The sequence below is a fragment of the Typopeltis vanoorti genome, chromosome 7, assembly GCF_054136105.1.
Source record: "Typopeltis vanoorti isolate ZY-2024b chromosome 7, IOZ_Tvanoo_1.0, whole genome shotgun sequence".
NCBI lineage: Eukaryota > Metazoa > Arthropoda > Arachnida > Uropygi > Thelyphonidae > Typopeltis > Typopeltis vanoorti.
This window is the reverse complement of record NC_143555.1, coordinates 33,281,808-33,302,072: the sequence shown is the minus strand read 5'-3', so window position 1 is coordinate 33,302,072 and position 20,265 is coordinate 33,281,808. Positions and strand designations below refer to the sequence as shown.

Here is a 20,265-nt window from a genome sequence, read left to right as displayed (position 1 = left end):
GAATGACCGTTGACATAGATGAAACCCACCAAAGAGTAACACTAACTTTCTTAAAGAGGGAACGTTGAAGAAACACTGTATAACAAATCATTAGTTGCATAATCGCATCATCATCTACACAAGCCGCGAATTATAAAAGCGAAATAAGTTCATTAATTTCAACTGAGAAAGAAGAAACACAATTATTCGTGTACTACATATGTTATTGGTCATTGAAATGAGATAAATTAGTTATATCGTAGTTATATAGGAATTAAAGTAGGACTTAAATTACAGAAAATGTAAAAGCTAACTAGTTCTTAGTCGACATATTTGCGTATCATTCTACAGCTGCCCGTACAGGCTTCTACATGATTAGTTCTGACTGTGGTGTGAGCTGTCTTCACGATCCTGGTGTAGATCGTTACAAAGAAAAGTTTATTCAAAGCACTCATCCAAATTACTGAACAACTAAATGGAAAGATTATTTTTTTGCATCCAACAATAATAAGAGTAATTTAAAAATTTTACGAGTGAATTTATAGTCGCATACCTTGACCATGCCTGATAATCAATTAAAACCATTGTTTAATGAATGCTACATCTTTGTATTAATCTCCATAAAATATTTTCAGCTTCTCCACATCTGTATCTGTAAGCATTCCGGAGGCCTGTCCATAGCCTAGATCCTTTACATCAACGTCTGAATCTTTTGGAATTATTGTTGGTATCGTGGAGTCGATAGCAAATGCCCACGCTTGGTAATGCATCACTGACTGGTAATCGTAAAGCAGACCGAAAGTGTCACTTTCGGATTCGAGGTATTTTACAAAATTAGCTCTCATTGCTGGAAGAAGGAGAAAAGGGCTTTAGTAAGTGACACCATAACGCCATATTACTTATTCTAACTGAACTAAAAATATGAACATATTATTCCTCTCTGATAAAGAAAAATACAATGAAAATTAAATTGCATAATTAGTTACTTTTCTTCTGCAAATACACGAGAAGATTAAAGGGAGTGCATGAAATATTATGCGAAGTATACTGTCGCCATTATTTTTTATCTTTAATAATAAATAATGGTATAATCAGGAAGTTAGAGATTAATCTTTATTAGTTTGTGCTCTCCAGAAAGTGCATTACCTCTAATAATGACATATACGAATTGTTATTATTATTATTATTATTATTATTATTATATAACCATTCTCATGTTTGCAATGTCAAGGCGATCGTGGTTTGTTTGGTTGAAATAATGGTCAAAGCAACCGAGAATATCAGTTCGGTGGATTATGCGTTTTGATTGCATGTATTCGCCATCTCATATGCGTGTTTTGCGAGATTAAATACCCTTTCATTTACGTATGAGGTCGATTGTTTGAGCGCTATTTGTTAATTATTTATTTAATTACTTTGTATATGAATTCCACCTTAGAAAGGACGTGGGCGAACTAAGGTCGAGATAATCCTGAGACACCAATTCACGCCTGCAGTAAACGGGGTAGTAGTTACACAAGAGTCCAGTCGGTGAAGATGAAACCCTTTGGTTGGAAAGACTTAGGTTCGAATCCCGTCTAGGACGAGAACCTTAATCAGGGTTTCTCAACTAAAGGTGAGTTAGCCGGTCTCATTCGAAAGTAGATGGATTTTTTCTCCGGAAAGTAGACGGTTTTTCGTCCTTCAGAACAGGCAAACCAGCCAGTAGAACACGCAATTTAGAGACAAGAATACTTAGATGCACAGGACCTTATATTCGTATTACGGTTAGGAAATCCAAGGATGCTTGGAAGGCCGTGGGCGCTTAAGTGTCTGTTAGAGCCTGATAGGTTTTACGCCAAGCGATAAAATTCATTTTTGACCGAAACAGAATTCTGTAACTGAAATCTGTAACATTCATAACACACACACAAATGACAGTTTTCAAAACTCGCAGAATTATGTAGAAATTAATAAAAATGTACTTTTTTACGACTGTATCATGCGTGTAATAAAGATGAAAATTAATGTGACAATATTTTAACCTTTTAAGAATTTAAGAATATTTAGCCTTAGCACTCTTTCTCGCAAACCCGAGAGAAAGAAATTCAAGGCTCTTCAAATGTCTATTCAAAAAATAAAAAAATAAATACAAAATTATAATTAATTTTTTTTTAAAGAAACTTGTCAATGAATGTTAAAATAAATAAATAAAAATAAATTTTTATTTATTTATTTTGCGTGATCACTTGCATCGAGGTATTTCCTCTATTAATGCTAACGATTGATATTGTGATCATCTCTGCTAATATTAAACCACATCACTCTTCAGTAGAAAGTCAGTTTCACTTACCTTCCTGTATATTGTCATAATTGATGGAGATATACTCGTCGCGATCATGCCTTGAATGCTCGTGCATAAATCCAAGAGTGTGCATTAATTCGTGAAGTACGATTCCTTTGGTCATGCAAACAGGTGACTCGAGTGATAATGTCTGGAGTCCACCTTGTAATCCTATTTCCGACCAGCATCTACGAAAATATATTTCAACTCCTCTTAGTTGTACGAACTGCTGTTGGAAAAATTTTAACGTTTTTTTTTTTTAAGTAAAAGATATCGGCTATCAAAAGAAGTAGACAAATATGCACTTGAGAGAGAGAGAGAGAGAGAGAAGCCAGCTGCAAGATGGAAATACCAGTAAAGCCGGAACAGGCAAATGCCTAATCCTTGATGAGAAGAGGACGAAGTAAACTTTTGTATTTTATAAACTTAATGTTCTGGCTGAGTATCACCCTGCTTGGCTACAGCAGGCTGTAAGTTTCAATCCTGCTTTGGAATGGAAAGTTATTTAGTAAATAATTTTCACCGTTATTGTAATATCGCCATCTTGTTTAGAGGATCTGAAATGGCACAGAAAGTCCATGACAGGTCGGTCCAACTTTACATCCGACCGCGATAATTAATTACTACATTAATATAAATTTTCAGTTTTTCATGAGTGTGACTGTCACGACAACAACAACAAATAATAATTATTATTATGATGATGAAAATAAAGAAATGCCTGTTGACTCTTTAAACTCCAATATACAGTATGTGTCCAGAGAAAACAGCAAGAGGAAATAAAATAGCAGGGATATTCAAAATAAAATTCTGAATTTTCAATAAAGACAGTGAATAGTACTGTATTCTGAATTTTTCTGTACAAACCAGCCAGATGACATTGTAATTATAAACTACAGATGGTAGATAAAAAGAAAAGATTATTATCCTCTTTCTCTCTTCACAGTTCACGAATATTTCATATATGTTGTTTTTCCTAATCCTTTATCTTTTTAATTGAGTTATCATGGAAACCGAAGAATCTCTCAGACTTCCATTGGTCAGTTATATGAAATAAAAAATAAAAAAATAGGAAAAACTTGAAATATTAACTTTCCTAAACTTTCTATCCTGAATACAGTATACGAAAATAATAATAAATCATAGGCAACAAATACTATGATGTAAAAATTATACGGATACCTGAGTGCTTCACAAATCTCAATGCACTTCTGCACCATGTTTGGTGCCGATTGCGAATACCACTCTCCTGAGAATACTTTTACTAAATGATAAACGGACATGAGAATGGGAGCCCTGTTTTGATCAGTTCTTTGCATTCGCCAATCATTTTGTTAACCCATGCTCTTGCGGTAGTTGCATCATATATTAATGCACAATGCGGTCGTTTAAAGAGCATGTCGGTTAGCTAAAAGTAGTATCGGACTGAAGCATCCCATATATTAATGCCATGCTACCACACTTAACTGTTGAAACAATGTTTGATTTGGAGATGGTAACTCTTCCATGGAAACCGAGGTTAAGGAATGAGACACATAATGGTCTGGCACAAAACCTATACAGCTGTTGGGCCTCTTGAACTTCTGAATTGAATAGCCCACTAACTAATATACGACTAGCTTCGTTTATTCCTTTTCGGCGCTGTGTTTCCATATTTGATGACGTCAGCTAAAATTGATCTCGGATGGTATAATTGTGTTGCTCTCACCAGAACTGATTTATGATTAATATGACAGCCGAGATGATGAGACATCTCTAGAAGTTGGTTAACTGTAAAACCAGGCAGCACAGCACAGAACTATTACGTTATCATTCTTTGTTGAACTTTGATGTTCATCCCTTGCCATTTTCATACATCGCCATGCTATGATTTGTCTCTAGTACGAGGTATTCGAGAAAAATAGTTTGTCCACGTACTTTTTGCAATATAAGCGTATTTTTGCTAGAGAATCCAAACTGAGATAACCAACTATATTTCGAACTTTCAGATTTGGTAAAATTTTCAATTCATTCTTCTCATTATAAGGAGATATAAATAAACAAAACTCGTTATCTTCAAATTTTAATTATATACTCAAAAATAGTGCAGGGAAAGTACGAGGGTGGTCTGAAAAGTTCTCGGTCTAACAATGAAAAAACGAATTTATAATTTCAAAATTATTTTTATTTTTCAACATAATCTCTCTTAAGACTAACAAGTATTTTCCAGCGATGCTCCAGCGCCATTATCCCATCCCTGTAGTGGTTCTCAGTAAGATCTGCAAAATACCCCTCTACAGCTACAATCACCTCTTGATTCGAAGAAAAACGCTAACCAGCGAGGAAGAGTTTTAGTTTTGGAAAGAGAATCAGAGGGAGAATCAGAAGTCAGAGGGAGCCAAATTTGTGAACAGGGTGGATGTTCCAACAATTCATAGTGCAGATCCCTTAATTTTTCCATTGCCAAAATACCTCTGTGGGCAGGTGCATTGTCCTGATGAAAGATGATTTTTTCTTCTGCAAACCGGGTTTTTTCTCACGAATTGTTTCGTCTAGTCTGGTGAAAAGATCGGAATAATATTCCCCGTTTATTGTTTTACCCTTTCCAAGATAATTAATAAACAAAATGCCTTTAGCATCCCCAAACCAGGATGCCATGACCTTTCCTGCTAATGGGACCGACTTTGTCTTCTTTGGTGCTGAACAACCGGCTTCTGTCCACTGTTATTTTGACTGCTGTTTGGATTTTGGTGTGCAATGGTGAATCCAAGTCTCATCCATAGTAACAAATCGACGCATAAAATCAGTTTTATTCTTGTTAAAACGCTGCAAGCACTGTTCCGAGATTTTCATGCGAGTGCGTTTTTGATCTGCTGTGAGCAGGCGCAACACCTATCTTGTGCAAAGCTTTTTCATTTGCAATTCTTCATGCAAAATATATCCTACACATTCTTTTGAAATACCTATAGTCTCAGCAATTTCACGACTTTGACTCGCCGATCATCCAATACCATATCGAAAACGAAGGAAAAGAGTGCCCACAAACTTTTATGAAGTTCGAATGAATTTCTTTTGGCGTTAAACCTTCTTTTACAAAGAATTATTTTATAACCGCACAATACTCAATTTTATCCATTTCAAGGGATACAGACAATACTTTTGCTTCAGACGGTTGTATAAATCAAACTACTTGATAGAATGACTTGCAATTTGACATGGATGCTTATGACAGATGTACCAAATTAGAAAAAAATAAAAAATAAAAAATCTTGCCGATAGTGTTGCCATCTATGGTCGAGGCCGAGAACTTTTCAGACCATCCCCTTAAAAAAAAATAATAATAATAACAATAATAATAATAATAAATATAAAATGTATACACGATTCGTTCTCTGGTTAGTGAACTTATGTTGAGTCACTTTAAAATTAAAAATTCTAAGAAGTGAGTTCAACAAAGCATGGAAAAGATATATTTAGCCTATTTGATGCATAATAAATATCCCAGTGTTGCAAATATACGCTATATAACAAGAGCATGGCATTTTATAATCTGCCGAGTTTGCCGACCCTTATAGATAGCGTATCTGCTCGCCAGCTTACAGTCCTGATTGTGAATCCATTTGTGATATGATTGTGAATATCGTTAAGTGATAGATGACTTCATTCCCTGTTGTCCGACCATCATTATTCCGTTTATCGAAGTCATAAATTGGTTTGAAAAAGTCTCATATTAGCTTCGAGAACAGCGTTATCGCATAAAAAAATCACACAACAATTTTAGCATGTTTTATTTATTTAAAAATCACCCATTATATGGTCTAATCAAAAAGCGGCAAAGTATTTTCCTCCCGGGAAGACGGAATTTTCATTCCTCGAAACAGGAAATCCAAACATAGAAGCATGCCGACATAAGACATTGACCTCATAGCCTTAAGATACTCCGGCCATAAATAAAAAGATATTTGTATTATAAAAAAAGAAGCGGAAGAAATGTAGAGGAAATAACTGAATATGGTTCCGTCCTTATGGCTAGCCAAAATAATTACAATCCACTATTTATTTATTATTAAAATATTAAATGAAACGTTAAAAGATTTTACCCTAATTTGTTTTCAATTTCTATATAATCTGATTCTGCGGTTCGTTCAAGAAAACGAATAGATGAATGCGCTTCAAATTCTTCCATGGCGCTCTGGATGACTTCAATGTCGTAGTCACCTGAAAAGGTAAAAAAATAATAATAATTAGTACTGAAGTAGTTAAAATTATTTACTGCACTTCTTTTAAATCCCATCTTAAGAAGCTCGTCATTAATTACCAATAGCAATATTTGCGATAATTCACATTAAGTCTATCAACTATTTATAAATGGATTGAACTGATGCCCCTTAGCAATAAAAATTATCTCAAAAAAAATCCTTTGCTCATTTCGAAGATAAAAGCGAACTGTGAACTTAATAAAATAAATAATTACTAAAATAAAGAGCCAAAAGGCTTCAGTTCGGCGATGTAAAATTATGAAAATCAAGTGGATTTTGGGCGGCGCCTGTCTTCTAAGTGGCCCATACTAAGGGACTGTATGCCGGGAAGTGTATTCCCGTAAGCTCTCTGGTCAATTTACCTAATGAAACTTTCACAATTTCTACATTCGGTTTTGAAATAATGCTGGATCTAATATCCATTTGATTTATATAAATAAATAATTAATTGCTAGCTTTCTTGAACAGTTTTAGGATAGACTGCTGTCTGGAATTGTCTAAGAACTTCACTCTGCCAACCTACTAATGACTAATGAAAAAATATCGTCCTTGAGCGATCCGCTTTGTTTAGAAAGTGGCACCCACACGTTTAGTGAAGTGCATGGAATCTTCGAAGGATTTTTTTTTCAGTAGCGATGATTCAAATAATAATAAAAATAAAATAAAATAAAAACTCAAACAATTACCATGTAATAGAATCTTTTACTCAATCTTTCACTGATTTTCATGTTTTAATATTTGTGTTGCTTAATATTGCAATACCAAAACAATAAAATGATAAACAAATGCAATTCATATGCAAAAATGTTCATATTCAATCATAGCTAGAAGTATATTATTGAGAAGCATGTCTTCTTCATCTACGAATATTAACTTGGCGAATTTCGATGACCACCAATCTTCTGTCTTTACATTATTCTTCACACACTCATTTTTCCAAAGCATAGAGGATATGTGTTTCGAAAAGGCTTTCCACCTGTCGCGCATGGTTACTAAGAACAATAGAAGCAAATGTTTGGATGATGTTACGAAGCTACCATCTGGAAGGATGAAAGGTAGTGGGACACAGAAAACCAATAGCTAAACTTAATGACACTGGGGAAAGACCAGAAGTTACGAGTGCCTTTCCAGCAGGCGAAGGAGGATGAGGAGAAGATGGCAAGAGTTCTACATTTCGTCCTTTTAACTCGAACCAAATTTGAATTTGTTCATGGCTTCCAGTTGTTGCGAGGTGGAATGTAAGCTAATCACTGAGCTGGAGTTTTGACTTTGAGCCTTTGATATGCTGAATATTTTTTCTTGCTGGTGGTTGTATATTCTCAGCGGAATAGGGATTAAGCCCTTTATTCTATTTAAAATTATTTTTGTTATTCGATCAGAGCAGGTGTTTGGGCAGCTCATTAATAAAATCCCAAAATAAGAAAATGTAATGAAATTCACTGAGGATAGCGAATTTGTGATAAATGTAGTCGAACATAAACATTCATTAAGCTTTCCTATTGAAATACCAAGTAAGACAGTAGATAACTTTTAATAAACAAAAGTATTGAATATCATGAAAAATCTGTCCTACTAAAATGATCCTTTATATGACTACAGACAAAAAAAAAAGAGATAAAATATCTTCTGAAAGCATTTCATCAATTGTAACAGTAAACTAGTTGTTTTAGCAATGAATCGCCTATGTTCGAAAGAACAATTACTTTTCGAAATGCGCTAATTCCGAAGACTCATCGCGGGAGGACACCCACTGTACAACTCATCGTCTCCACTACTATACCGAACTTCTAGTACCAAGCATCTACACCAACGCCATCTACCGCCCACAACCACCACCACCACAACTAGTATTTTTTTGTCTGTAAAGTGCGTGTATTCTGAAGGGCCGATTTGTCTGTATGCGGGATGAAAAACCCGAATTTCCAGGAGAAAAACCCTGATGCCTCCTTATGAGATCGGCTAACTCACCTTCAATTGAAAAAGTCAATATAAAGATTTCTCCCGTCACGACGGTAATCGAATTAGTTATATAAATACATATACCGCTTACGCGAGTCTTATATGATGGAAAAAGAGGTTTACTTCTGGAAACGCAGACATTTCCTCCAGAAACCAAACCGGTCAGATAATAATCGTAGTTAATGAACAAAAGTGCATTTAATGGACAAAAGTGTATTATTATATGTCGACATATAATAATAATAATAATATTTTTATTGATTTCTAAAATATGTAAGCATATACAATGGTCATCTTCAGTGACATTCCAACTTATAATTTTTACAAAATTCGGCACTATGTGCTGCATATGTGGTTCATTTTCTACATTGTATTTCAATTAAATTTTTGTGTATAATATTCACAATGAAGATTATACAGAATTTTTTGTATAATGAATAACTAATATGATAATAATAATAATTTTTTTATGTTTTAAACAATGATCTTTATTTTCATTATAACAATTATACGTTCCGTAAGCATTTACTAATAACATATCAATTCACAAATCACCTTCTGTTCTTTTGGCAGTAACTGATGCAGAATACTTTTCTGGTCCTCATGATCTAGTCTTGTGCTGCTAAGCAACTACGGTATGTGTACAAATAAAATGTTTAAAAAGCAAACAGGAATGAGAATGCCATCATCAAACAGAATAAGCCCATGGCTTCGGACAAGGCAAATCCTAAAATGGCATAGGAAAAAAAATTGCTTCAATGAAGTATTACGGGCATAGCCGATGATTAGACTTCCAAATACACTGCCAATACCAACAGCTGATCCTGCGACTCCAACTGTAGCTGCTCCAGCACCAATAAACTTTGTAGCAGAATCAATGTCCCTACAAGCTAAACTGATATGTAGATTACAGGCAACCTATGTAAGGGTGTACTCTTAAGAGGTGATGCTTCTAATAATCTGTTTGTATTTACTCCAGTTCCAATAGTAATTACCTGATCTTTGTGGTTAAGTGCTGAAATGCTACTTAAAGGTCTTACAAAATATCTTACAAAATAATAATAATAATAATAATAATAATTTGACAATGACAAGGTTTATTTTCATACAAAGTATTTACATATATAAACATGTGAAATATTTTCTGTACAGTACAAAATGCAGAGTACTTAATTCTTTATAAATATAGTTATACACTTTTTAAAAGTAATTAAATATTTATCCACCTATTTACATATGGATTGGCTTGAATGTGCATACAATTCACTATATATGCAGTATTCACAATGCAGTAATACAACTCAATTCAATAGTAATAATAATAATGGAATGATTTTATATTAATATATATATTTTTCTGCATTTTGTGTTTTTTTTTCAATATTTTTATACATTCTGCGTTTAATAGATATTTTACTTCTCTACAAAAATTCAGTTACTGAGTACATTATTTTTGGCATTTCTGCTTTCTTCCTCGAAGCTTCTACAGAGCTCATCTGAGGAAGATAAATGGCGGTGGTTTCGTGGTTTTGTTTCAATCCCCGTTGCGAGCCAGGTCTCATCATTTATCTATTTATATGTATGTATGTGCATGAAAACATATATATATAATGTGTGTGTGTGTGTGTGTGGAAAGTCTTTTCACCTTTGGTGTATTATGTGTTAAAGATACCAAGAAATTTTATACTTGGTTTTAATCCTTTTCCTAATAACCAAAAGAAAGTGTAGCGCATGAAATATATTTGCGTCTAAGCTACTTGTATAGAGAGGCCGACTTCGTATCATTGCGTTATACACCCCTTTTAGGGGTGTATAATGCAATGCATAATGGGAAGGGCAACTACCCAGACCGATTTCGGCCTTTATTGAGGTCTCATCAGTTGGAGCCAGACCCGGGAGAGATACCAAGGTTGAAGTAATGCAGAAGTCATATTTCACACGTAAAACTTTGTTTTGCTTACTTGGGAAAAGGATTAAACCCAAGTAAAATTTCTTCGTATCTTTAACATATATAAATACGTTTTTCCAGTTAACATGTAGAGACGAGTACACGCGCCCACGGACTACCACTGGTTGAGCACGGTTTAACTTTTTTTGCAGGAGAGAGGGATTTGGATATGGCGTGTTTGTGTCCTTATAATGGTGTTTGAGCTGTGTGTGTGTGTGTGTGTGTGTGTGTGTGTGTGTGTGTGTTAAACAATAATAATAATCTATCAACCTCAAATATGAAAAGTTGTGAAAGCTATAGCACATCAGTCTCTCTTGATATTTTTTTCTTTAAATGCTTTATTGACTATTTCTGCATTTAACTACTTTTGTTTTCATTCCGTATAAATGTGATTAAGATTCAAAGTTTACTAAGATTGTATAACATCATGATGTGTGACAAAAATTATGCATTGATTAGACCCGATATATATGAAATCGTAGCATACCAAGCTGCATTAATAAGTGGTTTGACTGTGGTGTGTAGACTACAGCTTCATGTTTATTTATTTATAATCAGACAGTCTTAACAGGGAGCTATGAGAGAATGAATAAATGGAGAAGCGTACTCATACTTACTAAAAGTAGGATCTAAAGAATAATAAATTATTCCTTCGGGCCATGGCTCCGATTTATGTGCTGCGAGGGCTCTCTCCTACATGTTGGGAGAAAAGATGTACGAGCATTATATTTGCGATCACAAATAACATAGGAGTTCGTTAAGATATATTTTTTCTCAATAATTCAGTACAAATTATATTTATCATAAGTTCATCAGTAATTCGGACTAAATGCATATAATTTTGGATTTTTTTTTAATAGCATAATCTGAGAGAGAAAGAGAGAGAGAGAGAGATGAAATAATTCGGAATGATAAACACATCCAGTTTCTGAATGGAAGATATTAACTTGGATAATTCCATTTGATACAGAGATTATGCAAGCATATACACAATAACTAAGCACACTCAACAAATGAAATTAGTGAATAATATTAAGCTATTTTAATATAGTCATTAAATTATTATGATCTTAATAAAAGTTGTAGAAATAATATTCACAATACTTTTATTTCCATTATTAATGATTTTACATTTATATGATTATACTTATTAACATGAAGAAACACAAATAAATCTCCGCCTTTCTATTTTCAGAAATAGAGAGAGAGAGAGAGATTATACAGCATTCTTTTAGCACTAACTTTTTTTTTTGGAAATTGAAGGGCAGCTAAGTCACACCTTTCGCCATCGCTGCAGTTGCCTTTTTCAGGTACATTGTTAATTTTAACTAGTATTTATTTATATGTATTCGAGTGTGTTCTAAGGTCGATTTATATTTGCAAACTAAAAAGTATTGCATATTTTTATTATTACTTGGCGTCTCAATGGCGTCCGAGGATTCATCGCGGGAAGCCACTACATAACACTGCACTACACTGTACACACCGCACGATCCACACTCTATTCTGACAAACTCACCGTACTTCCTAGCACTAACACTTTATTACGTGTGTTTTTTGGCTGATTTGCCTGTTTAATTGGAAGAAAATCTGAATTTTCAGAATAAAACCCATAATCTCCATATGAAACCGACTAGTTCATCTTACTTGAAAAAGACCCTATAAAGATATAATTCCAAATGAAATGCATATAATTTTTCTCATTACGAGAATCCTGCTGTGAGATGTAGTCGCTAATTTCAATATTTCAAATCATCCGACAAGAAATGTGCATGCAGTGGGAGTTCAGCTAAATATATGGCATTAATTTTTGACTGTCTGAATGATGTGAGTCACTGTAGATATATTCTCCTATAAAATTGCTTTTCCTTAAAATGGCTGAAGATCCACAGAAAAAGTATTATTGGTTTCCTTTTCAATAATGCATCCTATTCTTTGATTGATGGATAATGTTTACAGAAATACATCATACAGTTAGTGAACAGCAGTATCAAAATTCCAACATATTGAACTAGCATAATTTTCTATAAACAAAACCTCTCTGATGTATTAAACGTTAAAGATAGCAAGCAATTTTATAAACTTGGTTTTAATCCTTTTTCCCAAGTAAGCAAACAAGCAGGTAGGTCAAGTTTGCGCCTGAAGTATTTTCAGGTCTGAGGCAACTCGTCGTAAAGGTAGAGTAAGCTCTGATCATTTTCCTTAGTATCTCTATAATGCAAAGCACATCTCCTTGCGAACATGTTGACGCTATTCATTAAGGGGAGGGTCTATACCCAGACCGGTTTAGACCTTTATTGAGGTCTCATCAGTGGGAGCCAGATCCTGAGATGTCAAGGTTGAAGTAATGCAGAACTTATAAATTTTACTTATACAAGTTGCCACAAGGTGCTTAGACCTTATTAAATAAAAATCTCAGGATGAAAGAAAGATGTAGAAAGTTTTATTTTTTTACCTTGGGTATACTATGCGTTAAAGATACCAAGCAATTTTATAAACTTGGTTTTAATCCTTTTTCTCAGGGTCTGACTCCCACTGATGAGATCTCAATAAAGGTCGAAACCGGTCTGGGTAGTGGCCCTTTCCTCTAATGCATAACATCATACATGTCTTAGGAGATGTGATTTGCATTATGGAGATACTAAGGAAAGTGATCAGAGCTTACTTCACCTTTATCCACGAGTTGCCTCAGTTCTGAAAATACTTCAGGCGCAAACTTGACTTACCTGCTTGTTTGCTTACTTGGGAAAAAGGATTAATACCAAGTTTATAAAATTGCTTGGTGTCTTTAACGTATAGTATACCCAAGGTAAAAAACTTTCTACATCTCTCTGATGTATATTCAGTGATGATATATTCAGTCGCTTCTCTCCCCTTAACGATTTCAATTCAAAAATATTTCGCAAAGTTTATTTGAAGTGTTAAAAATACAGACGCTGGCAATCGGTATCAGAAGGAATTATTCGAATTCCCATTCTTGTGTGACGGACATTTCTCGAATACAGCAAATACCGTAAGAAGAATCCACTTCTACGTGTACCTTTCTAGAAAATCCCCATCCTACGTATGCTTAAACATAAAATTCATTCGTGGTCTCTTCTTTCCAGGTAATTGAATTTATTTATAGAATTCCTTCTTTGCAGCATCTGTCGCAGTACTACCTGCGATATAATAAGAGAACACATGGATCATATCGATTTCTTCGACATGAGACATCCTACAGAGCTGATCCGCGAACAATGTAGATCCGAATGAAGTTGCTTCCTTGCAGTTTTTTTTTTTCTTTCATGATTATTAAAAGAGTATTCGCAGTGTTCCTGCTCTCCTTCATATCGTTCTAATCTTAACAAGAATGATTACGTGTCTTTCAAAAAATACGAAGTTGTTATCCGAAGTGTTATCTGAAGCAGAAACATGTATTTACTTTTTAATTTTTTTTAAATCTGATATTTAACTAGGATCACATTATTAGTGTTGATAATAGTTATAGTAAGCTAGGTTCAGAACTATATAAATACGCAGGAACAAGATTCAAAGGAAGACTCTTATTATTTTTAAATAAAATTTACTCAACTGGTATCCCCCCAATAGAATGGAAAAAAGCAATTGTGATTCCTATCTTTAAGAAAGGTAATAGAGATGACCCTAAAAACTATAGAGGTATCAGTATACTAAATTCATGTTACAAAATATACAGCAGAATCTTAAATAACAAACTAATGAAATATTCCGAAAACTTTATTCTAGAGGTACAAAATGGATTTAGAAAAGGACGATCATGTATAGACCCAGCCTTCTGCCTAAAATGAATAATAGAGAAAAGAAGATAATATAATTTAGAAACACATATTGCATTTATTGACTTTGAAAAAGCATTTGACAAAGTTAAAAGAAACATATTATTTAACATATTAAAAGAAAGACAAATACCAAATAATATCCTAAAACCTGTCACACGTATATATGAAAATAATCAAATACAAATAAGATTAAATCATGAGCTATCATATACAAGAGAAATAAACCAAGGGGTTCGACAGGGATGTCCCCTCTCAGCAACTCTTTTTAATATCTACTTAAATGAAATAATAATAAAATGGAGTAAAAATGTACATCAAGGAATTAAACTTTCACCTACAGTTAACTTAAACACTCTCCTCTTTGCAGACGACCAAATAATAATTACAAATTCTGAAGATAACTTACAGAAAGCTATTTTAAATCTAAATGAGATATCCAAAGATTATGGTATGATAATATCAACGGAAAAATCAAAAACTATGGCCTTTAAAGGACAAGATCCAGCAAGAACTAAAATAGTATTAGATAACAAGATCTTAGAACAGGTGAATTCATTTAACTACCTAGGATGTATGATCACTTATGAAAATGAAAAAGATATAAACATAAAAATTGCAAAATATTTAAAAATAACAGGAGTAATTAACTCTATATTTAAACCAAACCTAGTTCAAAAACAAACCAGGCTAAAAGTATACAATACATTAGCTCTACCGGTCTTAATGTATGGAAGCGAAATCTGGACAATAAAACAAAAAGACAAACAAAGATTAACAACAGCAGAAATGAAGTTTATGAGAAAAACTGCAAAGTATACCCTATTTGATCACAAAAGAAACGAAGATATTATGAAAGAATTAAACCAAGAACCAGTAATTGAAAAAATTAAAAAATATAAACATAGATGGATGGAACACGTTCAAAGAATGAAAACAGAAAGATTACCAAAACAAGCCTTAAAGTACAAGCCATTAGGAAAAAGAAAACCAGGACGTCCTCTTAAACGATTCAACGATGACTTCTAAGGCCGGAACAGGCCATTCTAGGCCTAAATCCTTGATACGTATGATGATGATGATGATGATGATAATAGTTATAATTGTATTTGCATTCGATAAAGAAATGCTTTTATAAATATATCATTTATTACGAATATAGCAGTCCGTATCGGGATTCAGTTTAACTTTATATCACAAACTACATAAGCAGCCAAGTTTCTAAGTGTGTTCATGTTAGATTTAATAGAATTCTAAAGATACATTTTTGTTTTAATTTCAAGACGATCAAGATGAGTTTTTGTAAATACTTTTTGCAAAAAACTCACATTGTTATAACAGTATTCTAACATAATACTCTTAAAATAGCTATACCGCTGATACTAATATTCTCAAATTACAACGAGTGCAAAATAAATGTCTAGGTATGATCCTAAACGCTCCACGATTCGTTAGAAATGTTCAACTCCATCGGGACACAGATGTCCCTTATATTTCCACTTTTCTGCAAACTATAGCAACAAAGTTCTTTTCAAAAGCATCTGCACACCCCAATGAACTGATTCAACCAGCTGCAAATCGATGCAACGGATTTCTTCGAACATGAAAGAGCCTGTGTAGCTCAGAGAGCCTGTGTAGCTCAACAGAGCCTGTGTAGCTCAGAGAGCCTGTGTAGCTCAGTGGATGTGGCGTTTGCACACCACCGCGCTTAGCCGCACGAAGGAAGGCTTGGTTTCGAGTCTAGTCGGCGACTAGAGGAAATTTTTCTAAGCCTTTTTTCGACCGGTTCCCGAGTTAGTCGATCTCTGGCACGGGCAAGCAGGTTTTTCCTCCCGGAAACTCGGGTTTTTCGTCCTGTAAACTCAAGAAAATCGACCGTAGAACCCACATTATTTCAGACATTAAATATATTGTGGTAGGATTAGGGACCACGAGATGGCGGCACATTTGAGCCGTCACTCTTCACTGCGTACCGCTTAATTAGTGATAGCCTTGGGCCATCTGTCTCTGATTGGGTACCAGTGGAGATTGAACTGCCCACTCAGTCTCCAAAAGTTAGATAGGGCTAAATGGCCTCGCCTACTCCCGTATACGGGAATAAAAAAAAAGGCGTTAGCTGATTTTTTTTTTTTTGATGAAAGAACAAAAGCCATCTTAAACTCCAATTCTGATGTTGAATCTCCAAGTCCTCTGAAGGCGAGCAATTGGCTCATTCATTTTTACACTTACTGTTATCAGATAGCAGTGAGTATGAAAAGCATTTTGCTTCACCCTTGAAGTCAGAAAGGCTAATCGTTAATCCTTAGTATCACCTCTGGGTCTGGCTCCCACTCATGTGCTTTTGTGCGGTAGCCAATGAAGTCTTAACTGAGGCTCAGATATTGCTCTTTCCTGGTGTGGCTCTCACGGATGAGTTTTTGCGCAGAAGGGGCAGGGCTTTCCCTGAGCGGCTCTGCTTGGGGATAGGGTTTTGCCTGTCTCTGAGTGGAGCCACCACTGATATTATGGCTCTGCTCGGTGGTGGTGGGGGGGAGCCAACGTTGAGTTAAATGATCACTCAAGTCGCTCATTGTTGGGTGACCTGAGTGATCGCACGAATCTTTGGAGAGGTAACCCCGCACTTAAACAGGGAAACCGTTGATAGCTTCATTCGGGGGGGGCAGAGTTTTTTTCTCTCTTAAGGTTTTTGCCTTGAGGAGCTTAGGAACATTCAGGGATTTGGATCTGTTCGGGTGGCTTGTATTAGGGCTCCCTTGGCAGATGCATTTCCTTGGAATATGAGCGGTTCTGCTTGGTGGTAGGGGAGCCTGTCACTGATCAGAGCCAACGCTGAGTTAAATGATTACTCAGGTCGCTCATTGTTGGGTGATCTGAGGGATCTCACGAGTTTTTGGAGAGGTAACCCCCACACATAAAATGGGAAACCAGTCTGGGTAGTGACCCTTCCCATAATTCATAGCATTATGCATACCCATAAGGATATGTGGTTTGCATTATGGGATACTAAGTTAAGTGATATGAAGTCATTAGCTTCTATATACGTGTTGCCCTGTCCTGATTATATTTCAAGGGCAAACTTTGTTTGCTTGCACTTGGATAAAGGATTACACCAAGTACATTATTTATTGGTATCTTATTCTTAGCGAATCATAAGAAATGACTAGATTCTAATTTTGCTTGAACAATGCCATCTGTAGAGCTGTCTTCGGTTGAAGCATCCTATGCCCCATAATCTCTTCGTTTTAGTTAGATCGTGCCGACATGCTCAGGGTATTTTAAGCATCGAAAGAAATAATACATTCTAGATTGGGTCGAAATTAGATGAAAGATACTACCTGTAGAGGTATTTCTAATGTTGCACCATATCTCTTGATCTGGTGCAACATTAGAAATAATTATATTCCAAATATGATAGATCGGCTTACAGTGTGATGAGATGTGTTTGAAGTTTCGTTTGCGGATAAGAAAAAATTTTAGGCTGTATCGCGTTGAATACTGGCTTCATCCAATGAAGCCAGTATTCATAATATTCAACTTGGAAGAGTTGCAGCAGATCGAATATGAATTTTAGTTCTGATGATTGTTGTAATGAGTGTCTACTCCGCGAAGTTCAGGTAATAGGCAGTGCAGGACATCTGCATAGATAAGCTTCCCTACAAAAATATTATGTATTGCTTTTACTGATGATACTGGTAGTGGATTCCTGCTACGAATATCTCGTTCAAATACATCCTAAAAATGCTGAAAGTGGAGTCTACCACAAAAAGAAGGATGGATAGGGAAATTAAGTCGTTATAATGTATCATTTGAAATGACCAAAATCGCATTTAATATCGCTTGAAAGCACGCACCTGCTCTCAAGCGATATTAGGATTTTCGAAGCATCCCAGAATTCAGTCCCATATTATGGATTGAAACGCTGCTAAGCATCGTGTCGAAGAGCATGTGACAGTAATCAGCTGAAAGGCCTGCAGAAAGATATTCCAGCCTAGAAGGGATTCGAACCTAGGTCAATATATATTTTTTATTCGAACCTAGGGTTCCCCTTCAGTCAGTATATATTTAAAAAAACAAATGTTCACTGTAAAGAAATGTTCTGAGGTATGAAGGATGATTACTTTCTTGTTAAATATTTTAGTAGATTGCTAAATGGTTTGAGGTTATAAGATAAGTGCTAAACTGGTTTCTTTATTAAACCGGGGTGTTATTTTAAAGAAAATATTAGTTCGGTTTTGTAGTTTCCTTGTGGGATCTTTATTCAGTAGTGCACGTCTGCTTGGAAATGTTGTTCTACAAAATGTAGCATTCTCTTTATAGAGTGTTAAGACAACTCTTACGAAATTATTACGTAGACTGTTGAAGAGACTGTTCAAACAGCCAGATTGCCTGTAAGACATTAACCATATTTTATATAAAATCGAATTTAAAAAAGGGCTCCTGCTAATATTTTCATTCACGTGCTTATAAAAAGTGACTTTAGGGTCGATTTGAGCACCTCCTCTATCTAAATGGTCCATAATTTAGCACTAAACCAGTTATATTTAACACTGGTGTAGCTTCCTGAGCAGGTAGGAGCGTAGCCAATTTTCTATTTTTGTTAGGACTATTGCAAAAGTATTCTTTTCTGCTGACGATAATGGGTATTTCAACTTGTTTACTGTGATTTTATGGAAATGTTTTTAGATTTAGTCATTCGCAGTTAATCTTCCTTTTAAAGGAAGTATTATACGTTCATATTAGTTTAGCTTTATTATCAAAGAACTATATCGGCTTATATTATTCAGCAAAGAATTATGTATTACCACATCTGTGTATTCGGTATGCTTTAACCTGTCGGGCAAATGAATATTGTTTTTTTTTTCTTTTTTAAAAAATTTGCAGCCGCTTTCATGCTACACTTTTGTTTAAATTTCATGACACAAATGTAGGATCTCTAGTTTTGGAGTTTTATAAATGTAGGAACTCTATTTTAGTTATGTACTAACTCTAGGATTATTACATAGTCAGTTATGTAAATAAAGTTATTACATAACTAGTTATGTCAAAGTTATTACATAGCTAAAGTAATGTAGCAAAAGTTATAGCATAACATTATCAAGAACCATCAAATTATCAGTGTCTCATAATTAATATTTGAGGTTGGTCGATTGGTAGAGCCTCTGCTACTAATGGCTCAAGCAAAAAGTTAAGCAAGTTTGAGCGCGGTTAGTAGTTGGAAGAGGTTCAATCGTTCGATGCTGTTGGCACGCTCTCCCTCGATGAGTCTTTGGACTCCATGGAGGTGTCAGATAATAATAATAATTTTAAATTACAAATCGACTTCGTGTATATACTATTGATACTCGACCAGTTAACATTAGAGAAAGCTAGAATGGATGTCATACAAAAAATAATTATCACAGAACTATATGACTATTGAGATAAGCCACTGTTTATCTCAATTTGTTTAATAAGGTAAATTAAACTTCGTGGTTCACTTCTGTAACTTCATAATATCACAGGGTTTTTTATTAATATTTTTTTTCAGATTCACTTTTTATTTCCAATTTTATTTTTTTTCGGAAACTTACCGTCAAATTTTTTCTTCCTCGAACCATGATATCTCCTTCCAATAAATCTGATAAAAGAAATGACACGTAATATTACATTTCAGGAATGATAAATTTATGTGAAACACTGGCTAATATTGTTTTTATGTGGCTCCAGTGGCGTATTTAGGTATTTCCCGCCCCTAGGCCAGAAGAAAGTGCTCCCCCCCCCATATTTAATGAACATGTTGATTTACATGCATAACCTATTTATATCGTAAATTCGTAATATATATATAATTACAAAAATGAGAGCCCGGAAATTTCCGCCGCCCCTCAAAATTTGCCGCCCTAGACCCGGGCCTATACGGCCTACACTAAATACGCCACTGTGTGGCTCCCTACCTACCAAAGGTTATTTGTAAAACAGCTCATTTGTACCGTGGGTAAGTATTTTTTTCTATTTTTATCAATATTATATATATATATAATT

At 34.7% G+C, this 20,265-nt stretch overlaps 1 protein-coding gene across 1 annotated transcript; it reads right to left on the bottom strand.

Moving 5' to 3' along the window:
- Positions 1-572: 572 nt before the first annotated feature.
- On the bottom strand, positions 573-19,832 carry LOC150104571 (zinc metalloproteinase nas-14-like). Its single transcript, XM_090395983.1, has 5 exons — positions 19,815-19,832; positions 11,065-11,140; positions 6,382-6,499; positions 2,312-2,490; positions 573-826 (listed from the first exon to the last, which is right to left on the bottom strand). The coding sequence occupies exons 3-5, from the start codon at positions 6,465-6,467 to the stop codon at positions 591-593; spliced, it is 501 nt and encodes a 166-aa protein (XP_090252109.1). The 5' UTR covers positions 6,468-6,499; positions 11,065-11,140; positions 19,815-19,832; the 3' UTR covers positions 573-590.
- Between the last annotated feature and the right edge of the window lie 433 nt (positions 19,833-20,265).